Genomic DNA, 25,037 nt, shown 5'->3' on the forward strand with positions numbered 1-25,037 from the left:
ATTCTCTCTGTGACATCACCTTGTAAGCAAACTTACATGGTGTGCTGCAAGAATGGGGACCAAGAAGGAGTTTCTGCTAAACCACTGGTAAGCATACATTTTGAAATGAAGTGCTTACATCTACGTTACATTTAACATATGGCTTAATTTCACATTTTACAGCTGAACTTTCCACAAAGCAATAGACACCCTCTGTAGTCTCTTTAGCCTTAGTTTGGGGTTGGGTTCAGCAGTCGTTCAAGAAAAACAAAAATCGGTGTTCTCCTTATGAGATAAGATCAGGAAGTACATTCCCACTTAGTAGTTTCTACCTGCTGAATACAACCCAGGTGTGATTATTACTGTACCTTCATACCAGCTGTTCGCACAACCAAACTTCACACTGACAAGACAAAGGTAACCCCTCCCTCTTATTTCCCCCCAGGACCAACCTTTGCCTGACCAAATTGTCTGCTCAAAACATGAGGCTGTGTTCTTCATGAAAGTAATTCCTGGTACATCTCAGTACAGATTTCAGTCATCGCTGCGGACTAGTTCATACTTGAGCTTTGAGGCTGGACCAGATGCAGAGCTCATAAAGTTAGTTCTCAGGGAGGTGCCTGAGGATGTTGTGGATGAGAAGTCTATTATGAACTTACTGGCATGTTGAGTTTATGGTTCTTTTGTTAAGCCACTGTAAATACTCAGTGTTTATAGAATAGAAAGTTATTGGTCCAGTTTATAAAATTGTTTTTTTTTATGCTTAACTACCAATTATAGAGTAGTAGTATACACTTAAGTTCGATTGCTTAGTCATTCTGAACAGTTACCAGACGCTGTTTCTACCTGTGTGTAGTCTACCGTCCTCTGTATACGCTCTGTATTAAACTGATTTAAAACATAATCAAATTCGTATCCACATTAATTCTGAAGAGGCTTAAGGTGCATTTGTGATTAACAATCTGAACGGATTGGTGACGTATAAATCAACAACTAATAAACAGACGACACAGCTGAATTTCCAAAGCCATTTAAGCTTTTAGACATTTGAGTAATATGAGAACAAAGACATACCTATATCTTTCTTAGATATTTAAAAAGGACAACTCTTCCTTGTTTCTGCCAACACTCCCAACAGAACAAAAACAAAGCTCTGCCATTTTGACCAAGTGCATGCGCCCGCTGTTGACTTCACTTAATATTTGATGCTAGCTGTACTCAACTTGACGCTTAGCAGCTGTTCATACATAAACACACTTGATCAGATAAATGGAAAGTGAAATTCCTACCAACAAGATTGCTAAATATTCAGGCAAGAGTATGATGCCAGGCACAGCTGAGAAAGTAAATTATGCACATTATTACAAAACCAGGATATTGTCATAGGATAATTGACTGACTAATTTAAAACACGGCCTGGTACAGGAGGAAGTGCAATGGTGTACAGATCAGTATGGCTACTCTTCTACATGCTCCTGGGACGTGATCGGTGAGGTGAAACATTCAGAACATCGCAGTTAGACATTTAATGAATAGAGCTGTGGTGATGCCAAATTCCACATGACAAATCATATCAATTACACAAAATGCATCTCTCAATGTTCTATAACGTTGCACCCTTTCTGAACAGACCCCTGAAGTCCAGAACAGTATGGCTATGGGGTTTAAATACTGCCAGTGGTCACATCCATTTGCTCATGTCAATCAAACGAGACCAGCAAGGTCAAACAGACTAAATGTGTGGCACTAAGCTGACTGCAATGGTCTTGAAGGGCACTAGCTGGTATTTACAGACTGATGACAGACACAAAACATACCACAAATAAGAATGCAACGGCTACATAATAAATTAAGTTAGTACAGAAGAGATGAGAAGTAATTTGCCATACTGGAGCTTAAATTCAGGTCAAATATGTAAATCACTGTGGCTACTTCCCCAGATAATAAGCAACACACAAGTGTTTGGAATATTAGCAGTTGATAACAGGCGTGCACTCAGAGGAAGCTAGAAATGCATTGAATAAACCTGACAATTCCCTATTCTATCTACATAAGATCATCACATCTGTTCTACAAAATGCATTTCTAAGTGTTCTGTAAAATTGCACCCTCCTTAACAGGCACCAGGTAAAAGTTAACCGTATAACATTTAGCCAACTGCAGCATGTGTATGCGTGTTTGGTAGGGGTCAGGGGGACTACTTATTTAGTTTAGTCCACATAAATCAATAGGAGCAGATTATTAACATGCCAAAAACAGATCTGTTGATGCCCAACACAAAACCTCCAGAACCTACAAACAAGCAAAAATAAATCCTGACTCAACATGATTTACGACACTTGTGAATCACTGGTAATATTGTGAAATTATATATTTATAGAAATGTACATATAATCCCTTGAATGTTCACAATCATACCAGAACAAGACGGCTGATATCCCAGTGCCCACGCCACGCCACCCATCCCAAACCTCCAAGCCTCAATCCATTCATTTGCTCCATAAGAGGGCCACAGCTTTGCAAATGCCTACATCGTTGTAGTTGAAGTAGCAGAGACCGGCAAAGGTCACAGTCGACAACAGGAAGAGGCCTGCGTTGACCATCTTGATCTTCGGTTCTCCGTGAACGTAGTCCGTTAAGACTTGTCCAATCCCCCTGGAGAGAAGACAATACAAGAAATGTATGAAACTGCTTAAAACCACAATATTACGTAATAGCCAGTGATGTATGGCCAAAATAGAAAGGAATAATAGGTGGGTAAACTATAATCGTGGTGAGCAAAGTAACGCTCCATATACCTTCAATGTATTTTTGCGCAAAAGGTGGGTAAACGCTAGGGCAAAATAGAAGTGGCTAAACAGCGTTAACAAATGTTCCCTCTAATTATTTGGGGCACTGAGCAAATTTCAGGTCTGTTGATTGCAAACTTGAACGTGTTTACTGTGAACAGAGGCTGTAGCTGCTTTAATTTACATTTAGCGGTAGCCAAGTAGGCTACTGTGACTATTTGATCATAATGTAGGCCTACCAGCGTGGCCTACCATCAAAAACAATGGATGAAACAACATTTTAACACTGAAATAGAACCGCTATCACTCAGCCTACAGTAGCAGACAATGTGTGATGTTCAATGTAGACCTACATTCCATGAGACTGTTGAAAAAAAACATGCAGGGCTTGACATGAACCTTTTTTTATCCACTTGTCCGTCAGACAAGGAAGTGACTGAAAATGTTGTTTGATGCAAGAAACCACTAAAATGATAAAAAACATTATTCCTATACCATTATTTTAGAGAATCAGACAAATTATGCTATCCTCTGCCTACTTAGCTTATTCAAGCCGGTTTTCAAATACAACACTGCCCCTTTAAGACAAAAAAGCTTATCTGACTCGCTTTACAAATATGTCTAGAAATGTACAAGTTTGGTGCTCTTGTAGAAAGCAATCAATCCCCTATTGCTGACTACAAATGATCTATAACTGGGATAACTCACTAACTAGCAAAGGATATGAACAAAATGTGCCTATGTGGCTACATGCAACTCTCGCTCTAATCTCAAAACAAGCACATCTACTCACGACCGCTCATGCTATAAACAAAGTCCAGTTCAAAGTAAATGGCACAGATCCATATATGGCAATGGGCTACTTGCATATAGGCCTACTGCAGCTCCAATTGTTTATGCCGCACAGGTCTGTGTAGAGTATGGGCTGAGTAGTGCGTGTCAATGCAATAGAATCTTACTCCGATATGTTCTGTATACAACAATCTCTTGCATTGTTGATTTTGTTTTGGTATGTTGCATTGAAAGTGGCTAATATTGCATTGATTCTATCACAGTTGCCACAGTAAAAGGAAACATTGATAGTGTTAACAGGGAAAACTCTAGAACAATGGTCACCAACCTTTTCTGAGTCAAGATCACTTTGAGTCAAACTGCAAGACGAGATCTACCGCAGAGATTTAAAAAATAAAGCTGACTTAAACTTAAGCCTATGCAACATTAACCAATTAAAAACAGTACTGTGGCAATGAGGTTTGTGCAGTAAGCCATCACCACATATTGGCTTTTCTTGAATTGCTCTGCCAATGCATTGTTCTTCAGTCATTTAATGTATTTTTTATATACAAACATTTGAGGTAGGCAATATGATCACACAGGTAATTGATCAATTGTTGTATTACTTGAGGCACAGCTGAGTGAGAATACATTTGAAATGTTTTGCTTATTTTTATTTTCCTGGGCTGATGGTACCCGCATCTGATGGTCAGTCTCAGTGGAGGAAAAGAGCAGCAGACTGAAGGTCCGCCTCAACAGCCCTTCGCTCTCCCTTTCCTCCACAGACCAAAGATATGTCTTCCAGCTGAGTTGAGTCAAGTTTAATCTCGTGCTTCTCTCTGTGGGCTGATTTCTTCTGCATGCACTCTCGGGGCTACTGAGTGTAGCTTAGAGGGAACATTGGCGTTAACCCTCCACTACACCACTGGTTATAGCCATCCTAACTTCAGTCATGATGGGACATAGTCCTGACTTCATAATCATTGGCTTCCCCAGGGTAATGTTTTGCAGAGGGAAGTGGACAAATGCATAATCTGAATGACTGAAGACCCACCAAGGAGCCACCAAGTCCTTGAGAAACACACCAATAGCTCAAGGAACCATCATGCGACCTTAGTTAGACTATTCTTTGTTTAGACTACAGAGTGGGGTGTCTTGTTCTGTTTATGTAGCCCATGTGAAATGGCAAGCGAGTTAGCAGCGTTCAATCAATGACGCCGCTCTGAGACATAGAAGTAGTCGTTTCCCCTGCTCTGTAAGGGCTGCGGCTTTTGTGGAGCGACAGGTAACGATGCTTTGTGGGTGACTGTTGTAAATGTATTCAGAGGGTCCCAGGTTTGAGCCCAGGGCGGGGCAAGGAGAGGGACGGAAGCAACACCATTACATTGAGAACAAACAGAACTGGAAGCATTAAGGGATGAGAAATGGTGAATTCCTTGAATGATGCCTAAAGAGATAAGCCAATGTACAAAGCAGTGGCCTTGGAGGACAGAGTTTCGTAGGCGTACTCATAGTGTTCCTCAGTTAACTGGACAATGGTGCCATTTGATGACTCCAGTTCAAATAGTGGCACTCAAACATTAGCAAGTAAGGCAAAGTTCAATAGTACTGAGCTCAGTTTAAAAAATGGCTTCATTATAGTCCAAGGCACTTAACAAAAGTAGCACAAATGGAAAAGCCACTGTGTATTACACATGACCAGCATTATTATGTGTAATCTTGATGTTTAAAAAAATCATCATATGAGTGTGCATTTCAACTCCTCGGCGACAAGTTGGCAACAAGTTTGACAACTGGGAATTACCTGGTTTTCATTAGAGGGGCATGCCTTGAGGATATCCAAGTATCCAAAATGAAAAACTAAGGGATATTAACACCACACATAACTAGGATTTGTACTTTAAACCTGCCACTTATTTAGTCAGTGGTCTAGCAATGGCATAGTGCTCCAGGGAGACATTTAGCCCACCTCTTCAAAAATCTAAAAGCTCTCGTAAATGAAATTAAAATAAATGCTAAGAACAAAGCAGTTTTGCATGAGCAGAAATGTAGTGGACATAACCAACCAAGTATCCCAACCACTTGCCTACTCTATTCTATTCACCATTGTCCTTCATAAAAGCTTCCGACTGTAGTCACAACCCAAGTCATTTTCTCAAGCTGAAAAACTATGGTCTGAGCTCATTCGGAACACGTACAACAATTTTAGTCCGGAAAGGATAGATTGTGGAAATATGAAAGTAAAAATGTTTAAGCAGAAAAGGAAGTGAGACCGCTGGCCAGTGCTCTTTAAACCAACAATCAATTTGAGGGGAAACTCGTCTTACCAGTGGCCATGCAGGGTGAGGGCGGCAGCCAGTGAGTAGTCAACAGCAGGTCCGGGGAAGTAGTAGGCAGCAGGCCCCAAGGCCAGCAGCAGTACGCTCACCACACGCTCTCCTGTCCAATGCAGAGAGGCAGCTTTGGACACAGAGCCGGCTGCAAAAGGGCAAATAACAAAACATCCAATCATACATCCACATGCAGAACTAACCTCTTGTGGAGAGAGGGGGGGGTCATCATTTAAAGACTCATCATTGAAAACAGTGTATTTACATGTATTTTATAACCCTTTAGCCAGATAGAGATTTATAGTTGGCCTGACATGTTTTTAGCACATAGAAGCAATTACGTTTGTCTATTAGCTTACGGATTTTTGTTGTTGCGTTTAACAATTATCCCAGTCAGTTCGTAACGGAGGTTTATATCTTTGAGGTTTTAATATACAAACATGCTCGAGTGGAGGCTGCTGAGGGGAGGACGGCTCATAATGACCGCAGTGGAGCAAATGGAATGGCATCAAACACATGGAAACCATGTGTATGATGTATTTGATACCATTCCACTGATTCCGCTCCAGCCATTACCGCGAGCCCGTCCTCCCCAATTAAGATGCCACCAACCTCCTGTGGCCCGCTATCACAAGTTGTTGCTTAGGTTCTCAAGTTTCATGGTTCACTAGATATCACAGTTCAAACATCATGCCACATGTTGGCTAACCTTGTTCTGAGATAATAATCCAAAATGAGATCAGGTGCATCCTGTTTCCATTGATTATCCTTGATGTATCTACAACTTCATTTGAGTCCACCTGTGGTAAATTCAATTGATTGGACATGATTTGGAAAGGCACACATCGGTCTATATAAAAGGTCCCACAGTTTACTGTGCATGTCAGAACAAAAGCCAAGCCATGAGGTCGAAGGAATTGTCCGTAGAGCTCTGAGACAGGATTGTGTCGAGGCACAGATCTGGGGAAGGGTACCAAAACAATTCTGCTGCATTGCAGGTCTCCAAGAACACGGAGGCCTCCATCATTCTTAAATGGAAGAAGTTTGGAACCACGAAGACTCTTCCTAGAGCTGGCCTTTCGGCCAAACTGAGCAGTCCGGGGAGAAGAAAAACATAAGAATTTGTTCTTGACTGACTTGCCTAGTTAAATAAAAAGGGCCTTGGTCAGGGAGGTGACCAAGAACCCAATGGTCACTTTGACAGAGCTCCAGAGTTCCTCAGTCGAGATGGGAGAACCTTCCAGAAAGACACCCATCTCTGCAGAACTCCACCAATCAGGTCTTTATGGTAGAGTGGCCATGACAACCAGCTTGGAGTTTGACAAAAGGCACCTTAAGGACTCTGACCATAAGCAACAACATTCTCTGAACAAGATTCTCTTTGGCCTGAATGCCAAGTGTCACGTCTGGAGGAAACCAGGCACCACTCATCACCTGGCCAATACCATCCCTACGGTGAAGCATGGTGGTGGCAGCATCATGCTGTGGGGATGTTTTTCAACTGCAGGGACTGGGAGACTAGTCAGGATCGAGGGAAAAATGAACAGAGAATAGTATACAGAGATCCTTGATGAGAATCTGCTCCAGGGAGCTCAGGACCTCAGACTGGGGAACTCCCCAAATAAAGGTGTGCCAAGCTTTTAGCGTCATTCCCAACAAGACTTGAAGCTGGAATCACAGTTAAAGGTGCCTCAACAAAGTGCTGAGTAAAGGGTCTGAATACTTATGGAAATGTTATATCAATTTGCAAAAATATATTAGCCTGTTTTTGCTTTGCCATTATGGGGAGGAGGGGGGGGACTATTTAATACATTTTAGAATAAGGCTGTAACGTAACAAAATGTGGGAAAAGTAAAGGGGTCTGAATACTTAACGAATGGACTGTATGTACCAAATACACAAACAAACATGTCAGTGGGAACATCACTAACCGGCTCCCTGCCAATAAATGACTTAACCCCCCCCTCTCTCAAATCCTTCTCGCATGAGACAGCATACGAGAGAGCAAAACAATACTTGAAATCGCCTTAGTTGTAGGGCTGTAGGCTCTAATACTTATAATATAGGCCTACCACTATCACCTTCAATAACAAGTATCCAAGCCTGAACATTGAATACTTTAAGAAGTCAGAAAAATCAAACATACAATTATTATTATTAATCTTTGAGTGCTACAGGCAAACTTTAGGCTATCGGCAAAGCTCTTATATTGTGAAAACAAACCATAGAGAGATGAGGATCCATGAATCCTAGCAGTCAACGGGTAGGGACAGTCCTGGTCCTTTTGCTGTGCAACCAGGGATCGAGAGAGGAGAGAGCTACGATAAAACAGAGCTGTGGGGAGAAGACGAGAAATCAGTGTCATGAACAATATTTCAACTAAATCACAATATTTACTGTTCAATTATAAGTATGGTTTTAAATTATGGCAAAGCAACATAAACCAATACAGCTTAGGCTATACTTTAATGTACACAGTTGTTCACACGTCTCGGTTCCAAAATGTGAATATTACACATAGGCCTTTATAAATCAGAGGAGGCGTCTTTCTTTCGTCAAACTGTAAGGAGTATCATGAATAAACCATTCCATTATTGTGGTTGTCAGCAATCACAGGTAGCCTATCTGGTTTATACGTTTTTTTAGTGTAACTGGTTTGTGTGAATTGTGTGTCTTGGGAGTTGTTAAAAGTAGTATAAGTACAACTAGAGGTCAAATATGGTAATGTCAGATATTCGACAAACTGAAGTATAGGCAGCCAAAGACCATATACTGTAGGAGTATGGATGAATTGGATTCATGCGACAGTAAGTGGGATTGATAGGGGAAGAATAGCCTAACATGTATATAGAATATTTTGAAAAGTGATAAGATTATGTTGAGATGGCCTTAATTCCTAACAAGCATGAGGCCTAAAACTGATACGAAGAGCTTTAGAATCGAGGTTGATCATTTTAGCTGCTTCAGGCTATTTTACGGGATGCGGAAACAGATCCGATTCAATGCAGTGACGCCAATAATTGACTCCAGTGACAGCTCGCGCAGGAAGCCTAGCGGTTAAGATCGTTGGGCAAGTGACCAAAAGATCCCCGAGCCGACTGGGTGAAGTCACTATGAATTTGAAAAGTCGTACCTTGCTCATCCATCAGCTAAACATTACGTTAACTGGCTAGCTACTAGCACATTACAATATGTAACGTTACTTTTGGAAACAATCTGTAAGAATAACAATATGAAATACACATAAATGTGGAATTAACATACAGTTACACACAAAGACACTTACGTTTGACACCTCTGTGACAGACAGAACTTATCCTGACGATGGCCGCCATGACAATTAACCAACCAAGGTCACACAACTTACCCGGATGTAGTTGCTGTTTTGTCCACTGCTGATCAGGAGTATATGAGCACAGGGTGATAGTTGACTGTGGATGCTTTTTCGTGTTATTCTCATATGCCACATAAACTGCATTTTAATTCAAACAATGATGCAATGTTTGATTGATCTTGGTTTAATAGGCTATTTCCAATAATAAAGTATAAGAAACATACATCAATTTTGAGCAAACGTTAGGGGCAATGTTGATCTGCAAAAATAGAAGACTGCACATTGCTATATGTTACCAAATGTATTATAACAATTTCGGTAAAAGGGATGGGGCTAGAGAAATTTAACCATTCTCAAATTCATAGACAGAGATATGGTAGCAAGGACTGACCATCCACGATTTCAAAGGTATAGTTTTAACTATGTTTTGAGGCTATAGTGTCTGATTACATTTACTTCGTTTACAAACATTTGAGTAAAACAAGCTCATATTTTGGGTTCTGATGGGGTACAACAGTTGAACTAAGTTAATGAGGTATTTATAAATTACATTCTTTAAAAAATCTGTTGGTACACCGCAGTACATCATTAAATTATACATCAAAAAATGGATATAGCAACTGCAGATTATCCTTTTAATCTGAATAGATAGCAGTGATTATATTAAAGGGATAGTTCACCCAAATTAAACAATGGCATATTGGTTTCCTTACAATTTAAGCAGGTATGACAGGAATCAATGCTTTGGTTTTGTTCACCTGGCTACTGTTTCAATAAAAAATAAAAATAAAGCATTTGTGGCACAAATCCAAAGAAAGTCAATGGTACCTATTTTTGCATTTCCATCCTTCATAAATCATCTATAAGTGACTTCATTGAGTTACACAATCCATTTTGAGATACTTTAGGTTGGTGCGTGAAAATTCAGTGGTGTAAATACTTTAAAATACTTAAGTTTTTGGGGGTATCTGTATTTCACTTTATTATTTATATTTTTGACTACTTTTACTTCACTGCATTCATAAAGGAAATAATGTACTTTTTAAACACCAATACATTTTCCCTGACACCCAAAAGTACTTGTTACATTTTGAATGCTTAACAGGACAGGAAACTGGTCCAATTCATGCACTTATCAAGAGAACATCCCTGGTCATCCCTACCGACTCTGATCTGGCGGACTCACTAAACACACATGCTTCTTTTGTAAAATGAGATCTGAGTGTTGTAGTGTGTCCCTGGCTTATGTAAATAAATAAATAAACAAGAAAATTGTGCGATTTGGTTTGCTTAACATAAGGAATTTGATACTTAAGTATATTTAGAACTAAATACTTTTAGACTTTTACTCAAGTAGTATTTTAATGGGTGACTTTCACTTTTACTTGAGTAATTTTCTATGAAGGTATCTTTACTTTTACTCAAGAATGACAATTGGGTACTTTTTTCCACCACCGTGAAAATGCTAATATATTGTAGGTTCCATTGACTTGCATTGAATTTGTGCCTTAAATGCCATATCTTGTCCAAATACTGCTTACAGTGTAAGGAAACAAATATATAATTTGTGTGAACTATCCCCTGAACAGAATCTATCCATTAGATTGCATGTGTGTATCCTATTATTAAAATGTTCACATTGTTTTATTAATGGTGCAATATGCATGTCACGTTCTGACCTTTATTTCCTCTGTTTTGTCATTATTTAGTAACGGACAGGGTGTGAGTTGGGGTGGGCAGTCTATGTTTGTTTTTCTATGATTTGGGTATTTCTATGTTTCGGCCTAGTATGGTTCTCAATCAGAGGCAGGTGTCATTAGTTGTCTCTGATTGAGAATCATACTTAGGTAGCCTGGGTTTCACTGTGTGTTTGTGGGTGATTGTTCCTGTCTCTGTACCAGATAGGGCTGTTTTTGGTTTTCCACGGTTATTGTTTTGTAGTGTTCATCTTTTTTTATTAAACATGAATCAACCACGCTGCGTTTTGGTCCGCCTCTCCTTCACCACAAGAAAACCGTTACAATGCAGAAAATGCTCCGCCATTTCCTGTTTGCAAAAATGTGAATAGTTCCCCTAATTTCATGTGACAAAACAAGCTAGTGTAGAGAATCATTGTACCATCTAAACAGCTGTGAAATATATTTACCATATCCAAAAATATTGTATTTTCAGCTGGTTAAAGCTGGTGTATAAAACCAAAAGTAAAATAGCAAAAACAAAACTTTAGAAGGGGAAGCATAGGAATATCGCACACAGAACATATACCGCTTCTTAGACGTGCGTTCAATGAGAATTATATATCTATAACTCACAATTCTATGTGAATTTAGTCAAGTAGCCCAAAAAATACATCTTGTGGCTTTAGAAAAAAATGGGTTGGCCTTAGATAAAATAGAGGCTGAACATTGAAAATATTGGAGTCATGACTCATGTGTTAGTCAATTATCTTCGTAATAGAGCAAACCCACAAACCACTGAGCAACAAACGCACAAGCCTACAGAGGTCATTATATCTCTAACGGTTGAATTAACCCGACTGTAACCAATCCTAGGTACTGTAATAGACGGCTTTGATTTAAATTCGCCAGAAAAGGCTGATGCTTCAGAGCTCCAAAGGATGATCGCAATTGAACAGAAAGCGCAGTTTCATGCCCAGGTAGATAGCATAACTTCTGATGTATGGAGCTAAGCTACGAAGTTAGCTAGCCAACTAAAGCTAGGTACATTAACTATTTTGAACTGTATCTTGCATTTATATTTTTATTATACAATCAAATGTGTTCTCAGAATGGACACACCGAATTGCGAGTTGATTACGGAATCTGTTTTGAGATCTCCACATGGAAGTTGACTTAGCTGATTCATTGCATTACTTCACAAATGTCTGTCTCGACAAGTGCATGGAGGGGAGCCCGCGTTCAAACGGATTCACGGACAGAGGCTTGCCTCTGTGTTGACCGCTTCATTGACACTACCTTGTCTATAACCAACCGGTTCACGCAGATGGTGCCCATTGATGGGAGGTGGACAATGAGAAATAGGCTATAATGTTTTTTATTTTGTAAGAACTGTGCATTGCGTTTTCCCTTATGCGTCGAACCCATAACAGCATTGCCTAAAATGATATGCCACAGTACAATTATTCAACAGGTGGGCCTAATTTGGACATGCTAGAGAATCAAAGTATTTGGTTGCAATACAGCTTTATTAAATTTAAAAAAAGAAAACATAGGCCCAAGAACTACACCTACACAGTGCTACTCATCTCTATAACGTCTGTATGACAGTTATTTTTTATTTTGTACAATACTGTAGGCTATTTAACAAAATTGCCATTTTTAAACAGTACACACAAAAATAACAGGTTCGAAAGGGAAAAAAGTATGAACATTGTGCCCTGAAGGGGACTTGTAAATAGGCCAGTAAACATTTTCAGTTCTGCTGAACATTTCATCAACACTCCTCTCATGTTGTGCCATTTATATTGAGTAGAGCAGAACACATGAATACTACCAAATGCATCAGACAGTACTAAAAAGGTTTTATCAAAATAAATCGTTTTTGGTTTGGCCATTGGATTTCGTCATTCAGTTTGTCAACATTCAACCTCTCAAGCTATTCAAAATAAAAATTGATGTGCCCAGGCCCCAGATGTCTATCCTTCCAGGTTACTGATGTTCCTGGCTGCCCTTAGTGCAGATTTCATGGCAGTCTCAATCCAAGCATGAGGTAGTGCCGTGTGCTCCCCAGCAAAGTTGACCCTGCTCTCATTCCTGAACAGGTCCGAGGCGTAATCCGTCTGCTGGTAAGGTGTGTAAAGGGCAAAAGCCCCCAGGCTGAAGGGATCCTGCCCCCACTTCTTCACCAACCCTCTAGTGCAGAGAGGACATATAACCTCCCCATGGATCTTAACCAGGTCATCCATCACCAAGGCCTTCAATTCATACTCGCTAACCCCCTGGAACAGAGTGGAGTCATCGGAACAGGTGTAGGACGCGAGGAGAGACCCCCAGCCGTGCCTGTGAAGCTGTGGCTAGGGTAGTAGATGAAACGAGAGGGGAGATCTGTGATGCTTTTCCCCCCCTTTGATACCATCCTTTTCCCAGAATCTCTCGCTGAAGCTGAGGACCACCTTGGTGGAGCTGGCATAGTGCACGGACCGCAGGGCCTCCATCTTCTGGGGTGACAGCGGGGGTTGGAAGTCCATGAAGAGGGTGGCCTTTGCTGTAGCTGTCACCAGGGCATAGTCGACTGTGAGGTTGGTCAGAGAGGATGGATCACGCCAGTCCTGGTAGGATACGTCACATTGCTGCTGGTTTGACTGATGAGTCGGACCTTGGAGTTGAGAAGGATAGTGCAGTTGAGGGCCTGGTAAAATACCCTCGGTAAATGGTCAAACCCATCAGTGATCTCGTAATAGCTGAAAAACAGAACATGCCACTTCTTTAATACACTACTAAACACTAGATGTAGGACGGGGTGTCTAATTTGATTGTACGTGCATAGTGGTGTTCTTACACAGTGTTGTCATTGATATCCGACTGAATATACAGCATCTCAGTAAGTGATGCGTAGAAGAGGCTGTTCTCATTCAGGATATCTCCAATCATGCGCAGGGCACCACGACTCAGGTTCCCCTCCTTCACTAGATACTCATGTCAGAAAACACTCATTATAATGGCTGAATAGAGATATTTAAATACATTTGTTCCCGTTTCTAGTAAGGAAAGTGGCAAAGTGCCTACCAATTTAGAGTCTGACAATAATCCTGCATCTTGTCTGATGGTTACCTATAAGCAACCAAGTGTTTTCTTACCTTGACTGAGTACGAGTCATATTTTCTCAACATGGCCTCGCAGCCAGCTGTCTTCATATCATCCCTTATCTACAACAAATAATTTGTATAAATAATTTGTTATAACTGTTGTGACACATACCTCTATATAACAACATTTAACATTACACAGTGTTCCACCACAGGAGTCTAAACATGCTAACCAGACCGCCTGCGTCCACCATCTAATTTAAACATTGGGTTGTTATTTTACCTGAAATGGACAAGGTCCTCTACTCCCGACAATCCACAGATAAAAGGGTAAACAGAGTTCGTTTCTAGTAATCTCCTCCTTCCAGGCTTCTTCTTTGGACTTTATATTGCGGTTGGCAACCAACTTTATGGTGCATTACCACCACCGACTGGAGTGTGGACTTCAGTTCATCTTTCAATCACCCATGTGGGTATATGCTCCTAAAAACCAATGAGGAGATGGGAGAGGCGGGACTTGCAGCACGTCAAGAGCCACAACTAGAACCAAGTTCTATTTTAGTGCCTGGCTACGCAGATGTTCTTTGACGCGCACAAGCTGTGTGGGTGCAATGATTGAATAATGTGTACAATTATTTTTCAACGCGAATGGTGGGTGCCCCCCCCTCTCTTTGCACACACCTTCCACAGGGCCAAGTCAAAGAGCTGACCAGCCGATTTTCCCCTTTCCTTGTCAGTCAAGGGATAGTTCAGCAAGTCTGGGTTCTCTTTAACTCTGTATGTTTTCTGCAGCAACCCGTTCACATGGTAATATGTGTTGTCATCCTGGATAAATGGATTCAGCCCAAGGCCCATTTTTGATGAAAATTATAAAAGAATTCTGTTGAATTAAAAAAGCCATAGTTAGCAAGTGTACTTTAACCACCAATACAATGTTATCATTCTTATGCAACTCTATAGGACATGCACCAGTATCTGATAATGATTCATTTGAGATAGGATGCTTGACCTCTTTTGAACAATAACATATGAAGACAGGGGATAAGAGGTAGCTACTTGTTTCATGTGATAGGACAACAGGCCTTACTTGTGAAAGCTAGGGATCCTCATAGCACCCAGCTCTGCATACCATCCCTCTCTTCTATTTCTGTAGGTCTCCACCCGTCCTCCAATTCAATCACTTGCCTCTGTTTTTTTGAACAAGGTGACTTTAATAAACGCTATCAGTTTCCCCCTTTTACACTGTAGGTCTAGTCATAACCAGATAATTACAATACTGACACTAAATTCCTTTCTCAGTATGTCAATCATAAGTAAATTAGAATGTTAATGATATTAATTGTGTTGACATTGATACAGTAAATTATACAAAAGATACCTTACCTTGTGCCCTGCGTCCTCCAGAAACTTTGCTGCAATCAGTCCAGCAATACCACCACCGATGATGGCAATATGATGGGGTGTCTTTGTGAAGGGAAGACCTCTGTCCACAATTTCAAGGAGTTCAGCATAGTCTGAATCTTGCAGGCACTCAAAAAGAGGATCCTCAATGTATCCATTGACACTGAAAACTATCACAACTATAGCGACAGGAACTGGAAAAGAGCAAAAGTGAATGATTAATAGGCCTTTAGGCTTACAATATATAAAAAAACATGTACAAATGTATTTTTAAAAGGGCTACAGAGGGATATGTTATTAAAGTAGATGCAACATACATGAATGGCATACAGTCTGCTGGGCTATTCTTATTTCCACCCAAAATCACAACACAATTACTTTTAGAATGTTCCTGAACATCCCCTTCACTACTTTCCAATGATTGTGTTGTAGGAATTCAACACCACATTTTTACAAAAGCAGAAGCTATTGTTTTGCAATTATACATAGAGGATCACATGTTTATTTGTATTTGCATTGCCCCATAAGGTGACGCAATACTTGTTATTTTGATTGTAGAGACAATGTTCGGACTCCCTGAAACAATGCATTTTTACGAATTCTTCAAATAAACAAAAATGTAGGCTATGAACTTTGAACACAAGTCAATTTGTCAGTATAACTAAGCTAAAGTAAGATGTGTTTAATAAAAAGGAAAATACAATATTTGCATCTTGACTCCTAAGCCCAGAGTCCTTGCTTTCCCCTTTCCTAGTGATGCTCACGCCCACCGGAGAAATAGAAACCTAAAGCAAAACGTGGAGGCACGTACTGTAGATAGATAATGTGATTGCCTTCGTTTTACTAATATTATATATGTTATATAATATTGAACCCCACCAATATTAAGTTACACATTTGTTTTCGTTGCTTATTAAATTAAGAACATTAACATTGATTTGCGAATCATGCATATCATAACGACACCTTAAAACACCTATATATGAATAAATCATTAGGCCTACAGACATAAACTGAGATACAGGTAGGCTACCTTCCCTGGAGACCACTCACCTTCTGTCACGTCTAATCAAGGTGGGTGGAATCAGGCGCAGAGAGCAGAAAGCGATATAAAGTTTTATTCTCCGGTGAACAAAATAAACACGGTCAACCCAAATACACACACAGGGTGAAATTATCCAAATACAGGATAACAGACTAACCGGAGAATAAGAAACACAAACCACCGCCAGCCAAAATGAGTAACAAAATAAACAATCCCGCACAAAACGAGGGCGGGACAACCTACATTAAATACAGACACTAATTAACTAAACAACACAGAGGTGAAACCAATCAGACAAAACCAACAGATACACGAAAAAGGGATCGGTATTGGCTAATAGGACGGTGACGACGACCGCCGAGCACCGCTCGAACGGGCAGGAGAGCCAACTTCGGCGGAAGTCGTGACACCTTCATCAATAGAAACTTATCAAAAACGATATGCATGAATGAAACAAATATCTGTGAGCTATATAGTTTAGCTATATTACTTAGCCTAAATATCTTCTAGGAATCTTACAAGTTGGCGTTTCACCATGAAAGACTGGAAATCACACATGGTATGTGTGAAATTGCACCCAACGTATGTTAATGAGTGACCTATGTGGGCTCCTGAGGTCGAAAATAAATATTTTTCGACACCGGCTCGAGATTCAACCACACTGAACAAATTAGATTAGTGAGGTTTACTATTCACCAGCATACCTAATTTCCCCCTTCCCACCAACGTAATATATGTTTTATAGTGCATTTTAGTGTCACCTGAAGTGCACCTTACCTAACCTGATATAGAGAAATTGTATTTTAAGATTCGAAGATAAGATTCTACAGTGAGTTATATTTAATTGGATACATACATTGACAATTAGGTTAAATCAATCAGAACGTCTACTCACCTTAGTGTGATGTCAAATGATAAGCCTGTCTACGTTTACAGTGCAGGAGGAGTGCAATCGAAAGTAAACGTGAAGGTTTCAAAAGGGTTACATCATTGGAATTCCTTTGTTCCCGTTAATTGAGAATTGGATACATATCAAAAGCCGCTTGATAAGCCTTTTAATTCATGTGATGTAAACAGTCAGCAACACATTAACTGTGATAATGCAATGGATGTGGTCCACAATGCACCTTTCACCATGCATAATAACCTGATTGCTATATTACTCTTTATAACAAAAATTATAAACAGAAAAAGAACAAGACGAAAGTAAATGTTTCCTACTTCCTTGACTGCATTAATGATGCATCCCAATAGCACCCTATTCTATACATTGCGCTTTGAGTCCTGGTCAAAAGTAGTGTACTACAAACAAATAAGTCATTTGGGATGGGTAAAAGTAGTGTACTACAAAGGGAAAAGGGTGTCATTTAGAATTGAACCCTAAAACTTTGACGCTCACCTGGCTTTTATTATATTGGGTGTTGTTGACAGATTGGCATTTGAGCCTTATTAAAGCTAGGATACTTAATTGAAACAATAACAAAGCGAACCCCACATCTATTTTAGTAAAAAGCTAAGCGACGGCGAAATATAACCATTCTCAAATGTATTACGATCACTTTATTGGTAAATTGCACACAAGTTCCAACCGAAAATTGACTTCCGCTTTTAACCCAACCCTTCCGAAAGACACACATACAGGTTTTTGGAGAGGTGCGGGGGGCTGCTACGGTGGGCAACGGGAAGCTATTGTTGCCTTGTTCAAGGGTACAATGGCAGGCAATGGCATCTAGGATTTGATACCAGCAACGCTCCAGTTGCCAACTCACTTCCCACAATATTTTTCCCGTCGGTATGGATGCAAGGACTGACCATCCATTATATCAAAATTATAGTTTTAATATGTTTTGAGGCTATACAGGGTTTGTTTACATTTACATTGTTTATAAACATTTCAGTAAAACAAGCTTATATTTGAGGTTTTGATAGGGTATAATAATTGAACTAAGCGCATTAGGCCTTTATAAGTTATATTCTTCAAGAATCAATGCGTTTATATCCAGTGGTGTAAAGTTAAGTACAAATACTTTAAAGTACTACTTAAGTAGTTTTTGGTTGTATCTGTACTTTACTATTTATATTTTGGACTACTTTTACTACACTACATTCCTATAAAAAATAATACACTTTTTACTCCATACATTTTCCATGCCATCCAAAAGAACTTGTTACATTTTGAAAGGATCCAAGTCCACTTCCTACACTTATCAAGAGAAAATCCCTGGTCATCCCTACTGCCTCTGATCTGGTGGACTCACGAAACACAAATTAATGCTTAGTTTGTAAATTATATCTTAGTGTTGGAGTGTACCCCTGGATATCCACCAATATATATACACATATTTATTTATTTTATGTTTTATTATTGTGCCATCAGATTTGCTTAAAATAAGGAATTTGAAATGATTTATACTTTTACTTTTGATACTTAAGTATATTTTAGCAATTGCATTAACTTTTGAGACTTAAGTATATTTAAAACCAAATACTTAGACTTTTACTCAAGTAGTATATTACTAGGTGACTTCCACTTTTGCTTTAGTCATTTTCTATTAATGTATCTTTACTTTTACTCAAGTATGACAATTGAGTACTTTTCCCACCACTGTTTATATCATTCATTTCTAAGTTAACAAATTGATGTAGCCTTTAAGGATTCTAGATTTAAGCATTTCCCATGCTAAATTGTGCCACATTGACGTTTGTGGCATTTTTTTCAGGTTATCTGAGCAGAACACTAAAATAGATTCTTTCAACAGCCAAAGTAGAGCCACATGAGTCAAATCAAATCCAATGTATTCGTCACACGTACCGTTTACAGCAGGTATAAAAGGTGCAGCGAAATGCTTATGTGCTAGCTCCCTCAACAATGCAGTACATTAATCAATAATAATGATGAAAATAGTAAAGTAAAAAATAACATGTAGTGGAAGTAATAGAAGAGGTAGTGTGCTGTATTTACACTGTATTTCTAAATAGAAATTGGGTAGTGGAATCAATAGTATATAACAGAACAGCACTCGTTATTATTTAACTTATAATTCACTGTATCACAATTCCAGTGGGTCAGAGGTTTACATACACTAAGTCGGCTGTGCCTTTATTAAACAGCTTGGAAAATTCCAGAAAATGATGTCATGGTTTAGAAGCTTCCGATAGGCTAATTTACATAATTTGAGTCAATTGGAGGTGTACCTGTGGCTGTAGTTCACCGCCTACCTTCAAACTCAGTGCCTCTTTGCTTGACATCATGGGAAAATAAAAAGAAATCAGCCAAGACCTCAGAAAAAAAATTGTAGACCTCCACAAGTCTGGTTCATCCTTGGGAGCAATTTCCAAATGCCTGAAGGTACCACGTTCATCTGTACAAACAATAGGACGTAAGTATAAACACCATGGGACCACGCAGCCGTCACACCGCACAGGAAGGAGGTTTGTTCTAAAGAAATCCAGACTACGGTTTGCAACTGCACACGGAGACAAAGATCGTACTTTTTGGAGAAATGTCCTATGGTTTGATGAAACAAAAACAGAGCTGTTTGGCCATAATGACATTCGTTATGTTTGGTGAAAAAGGGGGAAGCTTGCAAGCCAAAGGACACCATCCCAACCATGAAGCACGGGGGTGGCAGCATCATGTTGTGGGGGTGCTTTGCTGCAGAAGGGACTAGTGCACTTCACAAAATAGATGGCATCATGACAATGGAAAATTATGGGGATATATTGAAGCAACATCTCAAGACATCAGTCAGGAAGTTAATCTTGGTCGCAAATGGGTCTTCAAAATGGACAATGACCCCAAGCACACTTCTAAAGTTGTGGCAAAATGGCTTAAGGACAACAAAGTCAAGGTATTGGAGTGGCCATCACAAAGCCCTGACCTCAATCCTACAGAACATTTGTGGGCAGAACTGAAAAAGCGTGTGCGAGCAAGGTGGCCTACAAACCTGACCCAGTTACACCAGCTCTTTATTTATTTATTCATTTCATCTTTATTTAACCAGGTAAGCTAGTTGAGAACAAGTTCTCATTTACAACTGCGACCTGGCCAAGATAAAGCAAAGCAGTGCGACATAAACAACACAGAGTTACACATGGAAGAAACAAGCGTACAATCAATAACACAATAGGAAAAGAAAGAACGTCTAGTTACAGTGTGTGCAAGTGGCGTGAGGAGGTAGGCAATAAATAGGCCATAGTAGCAAAGTAATTACAATTTAGCAGATTAATACTGGAGTGATAAATGAGCAGATGATAAATTGCAAGTAGAGATACTGGTGTGCAAATAAGCAGAAAAGTAAATAAAAACAATATGGGGATGAGGTAGGTAGATTGGGTGGGCTATTTACAGATAAACTATGTACAGCTGCAGCGATCGTTTAGCTGCTCAGATAGCTGATGTTTAAAGTTAGTGAGGGAAATATAAGTCTCCAGCTTCAGCGATTTTTGCAATTCTTTCCAGTCACTAGCAGCAGAGAACTGGAAGAAAAGGCGGCCAAAGGAGGTGTTGGCTTTGGGGATGACCAGTGAGATATACCTGCTGGAGCGCGTGCTACGGGTGGCTGTTGTTATAGTGACCAGTATAATTTTACTTGTCGTACTTTCAGAAACATTCAGTTAGCTACATTGACTAAGGTAAATTGAGCTTGGGTAATTTAGCCTAAAGCATTGGAATGCTTGGCTAGCAGCTATTAACGTTAGTTACTGTAACAAGCTAACGAAAGGAAAGAAAACCCGACATCCCATCATATCAATAATGTAATAGAACATATGATCAGTTCATTGTAAAGTCAATGTGTCATTACAAAATAGTTAGATGAAGCTAGATGAAACATTTTCACTTTTACATAGCAACAAGCTAGCTTAGTATAGTAGCTAGCTAACGTTAGTATAACGTTAACTAGCTAGCTAGGACCACTCCTCTGCTGCTAGCTTGAGCTACTCAGCTAACTTAGCACCGGTAGCTAGCTAGCCAGGCAATAATACAAATTCTTCCTGCAGGTTGCAGGGAAGAAATTAGTTTATCACAGAGAATAAATGAACTAGCTGTCTATTCACATATGTGCTGCCAGCTAAATCATGTGAAATAAATGTAACGTTACTTATCCATTTTTTTTTGACACTGAATATAAAAGTCATATGAAGAGCCATGTCTCACACTCAGTCGGAGACTGTTGGCCCAATTCAGTGGACCACGCTGGAGCCAACTGGGCTTTGGAGCTCTTCTGACATGGCTGATTCTCTTCCATTGACTGTTAAATGTATGGCTGCTGTGTGTCTTCACGAGCCTCCTGAGGAGCTGGCTGGGATCTCAGGCTGTCCTGGACTCCAACAGCGCTGTTCACCAGGAGAGTTTCATCACATTGGAAAGGATCCCTCCTTCGCGGCAGCTAGACCACTATATACAGACCACCGTGCACAAGATCTTCCAGGACTTCCTCCTGGTACTGTATAGTGTCCTCAGAGTGGGACTTTCAGGTTGAGGTGCAAAGTGCCATGTACTCCATGGCAATGGCTCTGAAGTGTCGGTCAAGAAGAGTGGACCGTAAGTTCCAGACTCAGGGGGTTTTGGCCACCTTCAGAGTTACCTGAGAGCCAAAGATGTCATGGCCTAGCTGAAGAAGCAACCGGATGGAAAGAACAGCCTTTGGAAAGCATACTCCCGGGTCTGCACACCTCACCTTGCTGTGAAGAGCTCGGCCATGGAGGTGAACTACACCAGGGCTGTTGTTGACCTGCTGCTGCATGTCCTTGTCCCTCTGCCCCACCTGGAAACCCGAACGGGAAGGTTTGTGGTCGGAGAGCTCATCACGTGCAATGTCCTTCTCCCCTTCTTTACGAAACTATCGGATCCTGACTGGCTGAACCTGTTAATCTTTGCAAGCCCCCTCTGCAGACCTCCTCCCCCATGGTGACCCTGCCCTCCTTCAGCTTCAAGCCCCTCAGCAGCCGCGAAAGCCCGATCATCATCCAGAACCTCCGCATCCCTGGGACCATCATGGCCAAGGAGCACTGTCACACCGACTCGCACACTCTCTACACGGTCAAGGTGAGTTATTATTGCAAGGTGACTCTGTTTGTTGTTTGATGTATGGAGAACATTACATGTTTTTCGTTTGAAAAGGCTAGGTTACATATGTATCTTCATATAAGCTACTGAAACACAACTTGTTCTGATCATTGATGATATGTGTTGGTCTTAAGGCCAGAACACTGAGTAGAGGAAAGAAAAAGTGGAAATTGAATTTTAGAGATTATTTTAGTCTATATTAATCTAGTTTAGTTTGTGTTAATACATACGTCTTTCAGGATGAAACAGCAATGGACTCTGATAACCCAGGGTCTATCCAGCCAGTTGCCTATCACACTGTCAACCGTCGATATAGTGAGTTTCTTAACCTACAGACCCGCTTGGAGAAGAAATCAGACTTGCGAAAATTCCTCAAAAGTAAGTATTGTTATCTGAACAATGACAGGCGTTTTAGTTCCATTTGTCATGTGGAACTAGACTGGGTGTCTTTCGTACAGCTTCTAACTGATCTTATTAACATGGTTTAGATATGAAAGCACCAAAGAAAATATTGCCAGACTTGTCGTTCGGAAACATGGATGGTGACAAAGTCGATAATCACAGTGGTTGTAGAGGGTGCAACAGGTCAGTACCTCAGGAGTAAATGTCATTTGGCTTTTCATAGCCGAGCATTCAGAGGTTGAGACACCAGGTGTGGGAGAGAGAGTGAGTCGAAAACAGCAGGTCTGGTACAAGGTAGCATGTCCGGTGAAACCGGTCAGGGTTCCATATCTGCAGGCAGAACAGTTGAAACTGATGCAGCAGCACGACCAGGTGGAACGGGGGGATCCAGGAGTCATCAGGCCAGGTAGTCCTGAGTAATAATCCTAGGGCTCAGGTCCTCCGGGAGAGGAGAGAAAGAGAGAGAAAATTAGAGGGAGCATACTTATAATTCACACAGGACACCGGATAAGACGGGAGAATTACACCAGATATAACAGACTGACCCTAGCCAACCGGCACATAGACTATTGCAGCATAGATACTGGAGGCTGAGACGGGTGGGTCGGGGGACACTGTGGCCCTGTCCGACGATACCCCCGGACAGGGCCAACCAGGCAGGATATAACCCCACCGACTTTGCCAAAGCACAGACCCCACACCACTAGAGGGATATCAACAGACCACAAAGTTACTACCCAGAGACACATCTGAGTATAACCCACGAAGATCTCTTCCAACGCACAGGAAGATCACGTCTGTGACTCAACCCACTCAAATGACACACCTCTCCTAGGGACGACATGGAAGTGCACTAGTAAACCAGTGACTCAACCCCCATAATAGGGTCAGAGGCAGAGAATCGCAGTAGAGAAAGGGGAGCCGGCCAGGCAGAGACAGCATACCAGACTGTTATATGAAGGGAGGGCCAGACATTCAAATGACCATTTCCTATTTTACTGGCCACATTATGTTTGGTGGCTGGGTGTAAGCCTATAATTTCGAAATCAAAGAATGAGCGCTGGAAAAGCTATTTCTGGAACGTGACAGTAAAGCTGTCATTTTTGTGATGCCATTTCATCAAGAATATGCATTATGAAGTTGAGACAGCACTTGCTCAAGGATTCAGGAGTTAAGTTGGCAGACTAAAGGCGTCCGAATACATAAGTTCAAGTTGCTCTGTAGTTAATTTGGATGTTTTTGGAGTGGAGGTCTTAGCCTATAGGTCTTACCTATTTGACATCTAACTAAGATGTTTGAATGCAGTATTTCTCAAGTGAAAAGATGTGCATGAAAAGTAGTCGTCTGTCGTTGAATGACAACACTTCATTGAAGAATCCCTACTGTTGACCAATCACCAACAAAGGGGCGTAGACTTCGGCTCCCGAACTTCGACAAGCCTCAAGAAAACATTTTGTGTGCTCAAACAGTAAAAAAGAACTCCTGCCGAACACCAAACGAACCAAAACGTCGCAAAATGTTGTCATAATATATGCACAAACTGTTTCGACTGGGAAGCATACATTAAAGCTTTAGAGATGGAATTGATCATTTGCAACATAAACTGACGAAGCAGATGCTGGTTTACCAAGGAGTTAATCCAAAAGTTATCAGATTAGATGACTAATTTTGACAATTATTTTACTAATTACTTTAATTGTGATGTAATCTGTAATTACATGTTTCAAGTAATTCGTCCAAACCTGAATATATAGACCTGTGTTTCCATGACATAGACTGACCAGGTGAAAGCTATGATCTCTTATTAATGTCACCCATTAAATCCACTGCAATCAGTGTAGATGAAGGGGAGGAGATGGGTTTAAGAAGGATTTGTAAGCCTTGAGACAACTGAGACATGGATTGTGTATGCGATCCATCCAGAGGGTGAAGTGCCTTTTGAATGAAGTATGGTAGTAAGTGCCAGGGCGCACCGGTTTGAGTGTGTCAAGAACTGCAACGCTGCTGGGTTTTGTGGGAATCATTGGAGTCAACATTGGCCAGCATCCCTGTGGAGCAATTTCCACACCTTGTAGAGTCCATGCACCAACGATATGAGGCTGTTCTGAGGGCAAAATGGAAGGTGTTCCTTGTTTTGTACACTCAGAA

At 40.5% G+C, this 25,037-nt stretch overlaps 1 protein-coding gene and 2 pseudogenes across 1 annotated transcript; 1 reads left to right on the forward strand and 2 right to left on the reverse strand.

Annotated features, from left to right (window-relative positions):
- Positions 1–993: 993 nt before the first annotated feature.
- LOC135552788 (succinate dehydrogenase [ubiquinone] cytochrome b small subunit B, mitochondrial-like) lies at positions 994–9,236 on the reverse strand. The gene is made up of 4 exons (XM_064984639.1): positions 9,159–9,236; positions 8,096–8,206; positions 5,870–6,020; positions 994–2,634 (listed from the first exon to the last, which is right to left on the reverse strand). Exons 1-4 carry the CDS (start codon positions 9,205–9,207, stop codon positions 2,469–2,471), a joined length of 477 nt encoding a protein of 158 aa, XP_064840711.1. The 5' UTR covers positions 9,208–9,236; the 3' UTR covers positions 994–2,468.
- A 3,156-nt stretch (positions 9,237–12,392) lies between these two features.
- Positions 12,393–14,610, reverse strand: LOC135552789 (L-amino-acid oxidase-like; annotated as a pseudogene).
- A 6,956-nt stretch (positions 14,611–21,566) lies between these two features.
- LOC135552790 (sorting nexin-19-like) lies at positions 21,567–24,693 on the forward strand (annotated as a pseudogene).
- The last annotated feature ends 344 nt before the right edge of the window (positions 24,694–25,037 follow it).

This window comes from Oncorhynchus masou, chromosome 13 (assembly GCF_036934945.1).
Source record: "Oncorhynchus masou masou isolate Uvic2021 chromosome 13, UVic_Omas_1.1, whole genome shotgun sequence".
Taxonomy (NCBI): Eukaryota; Metazoa; Chordata; class Actinopteri; order Salmoniformes; family Salmonidae; genus Oncorhynchus; species Oncorhynchus masou.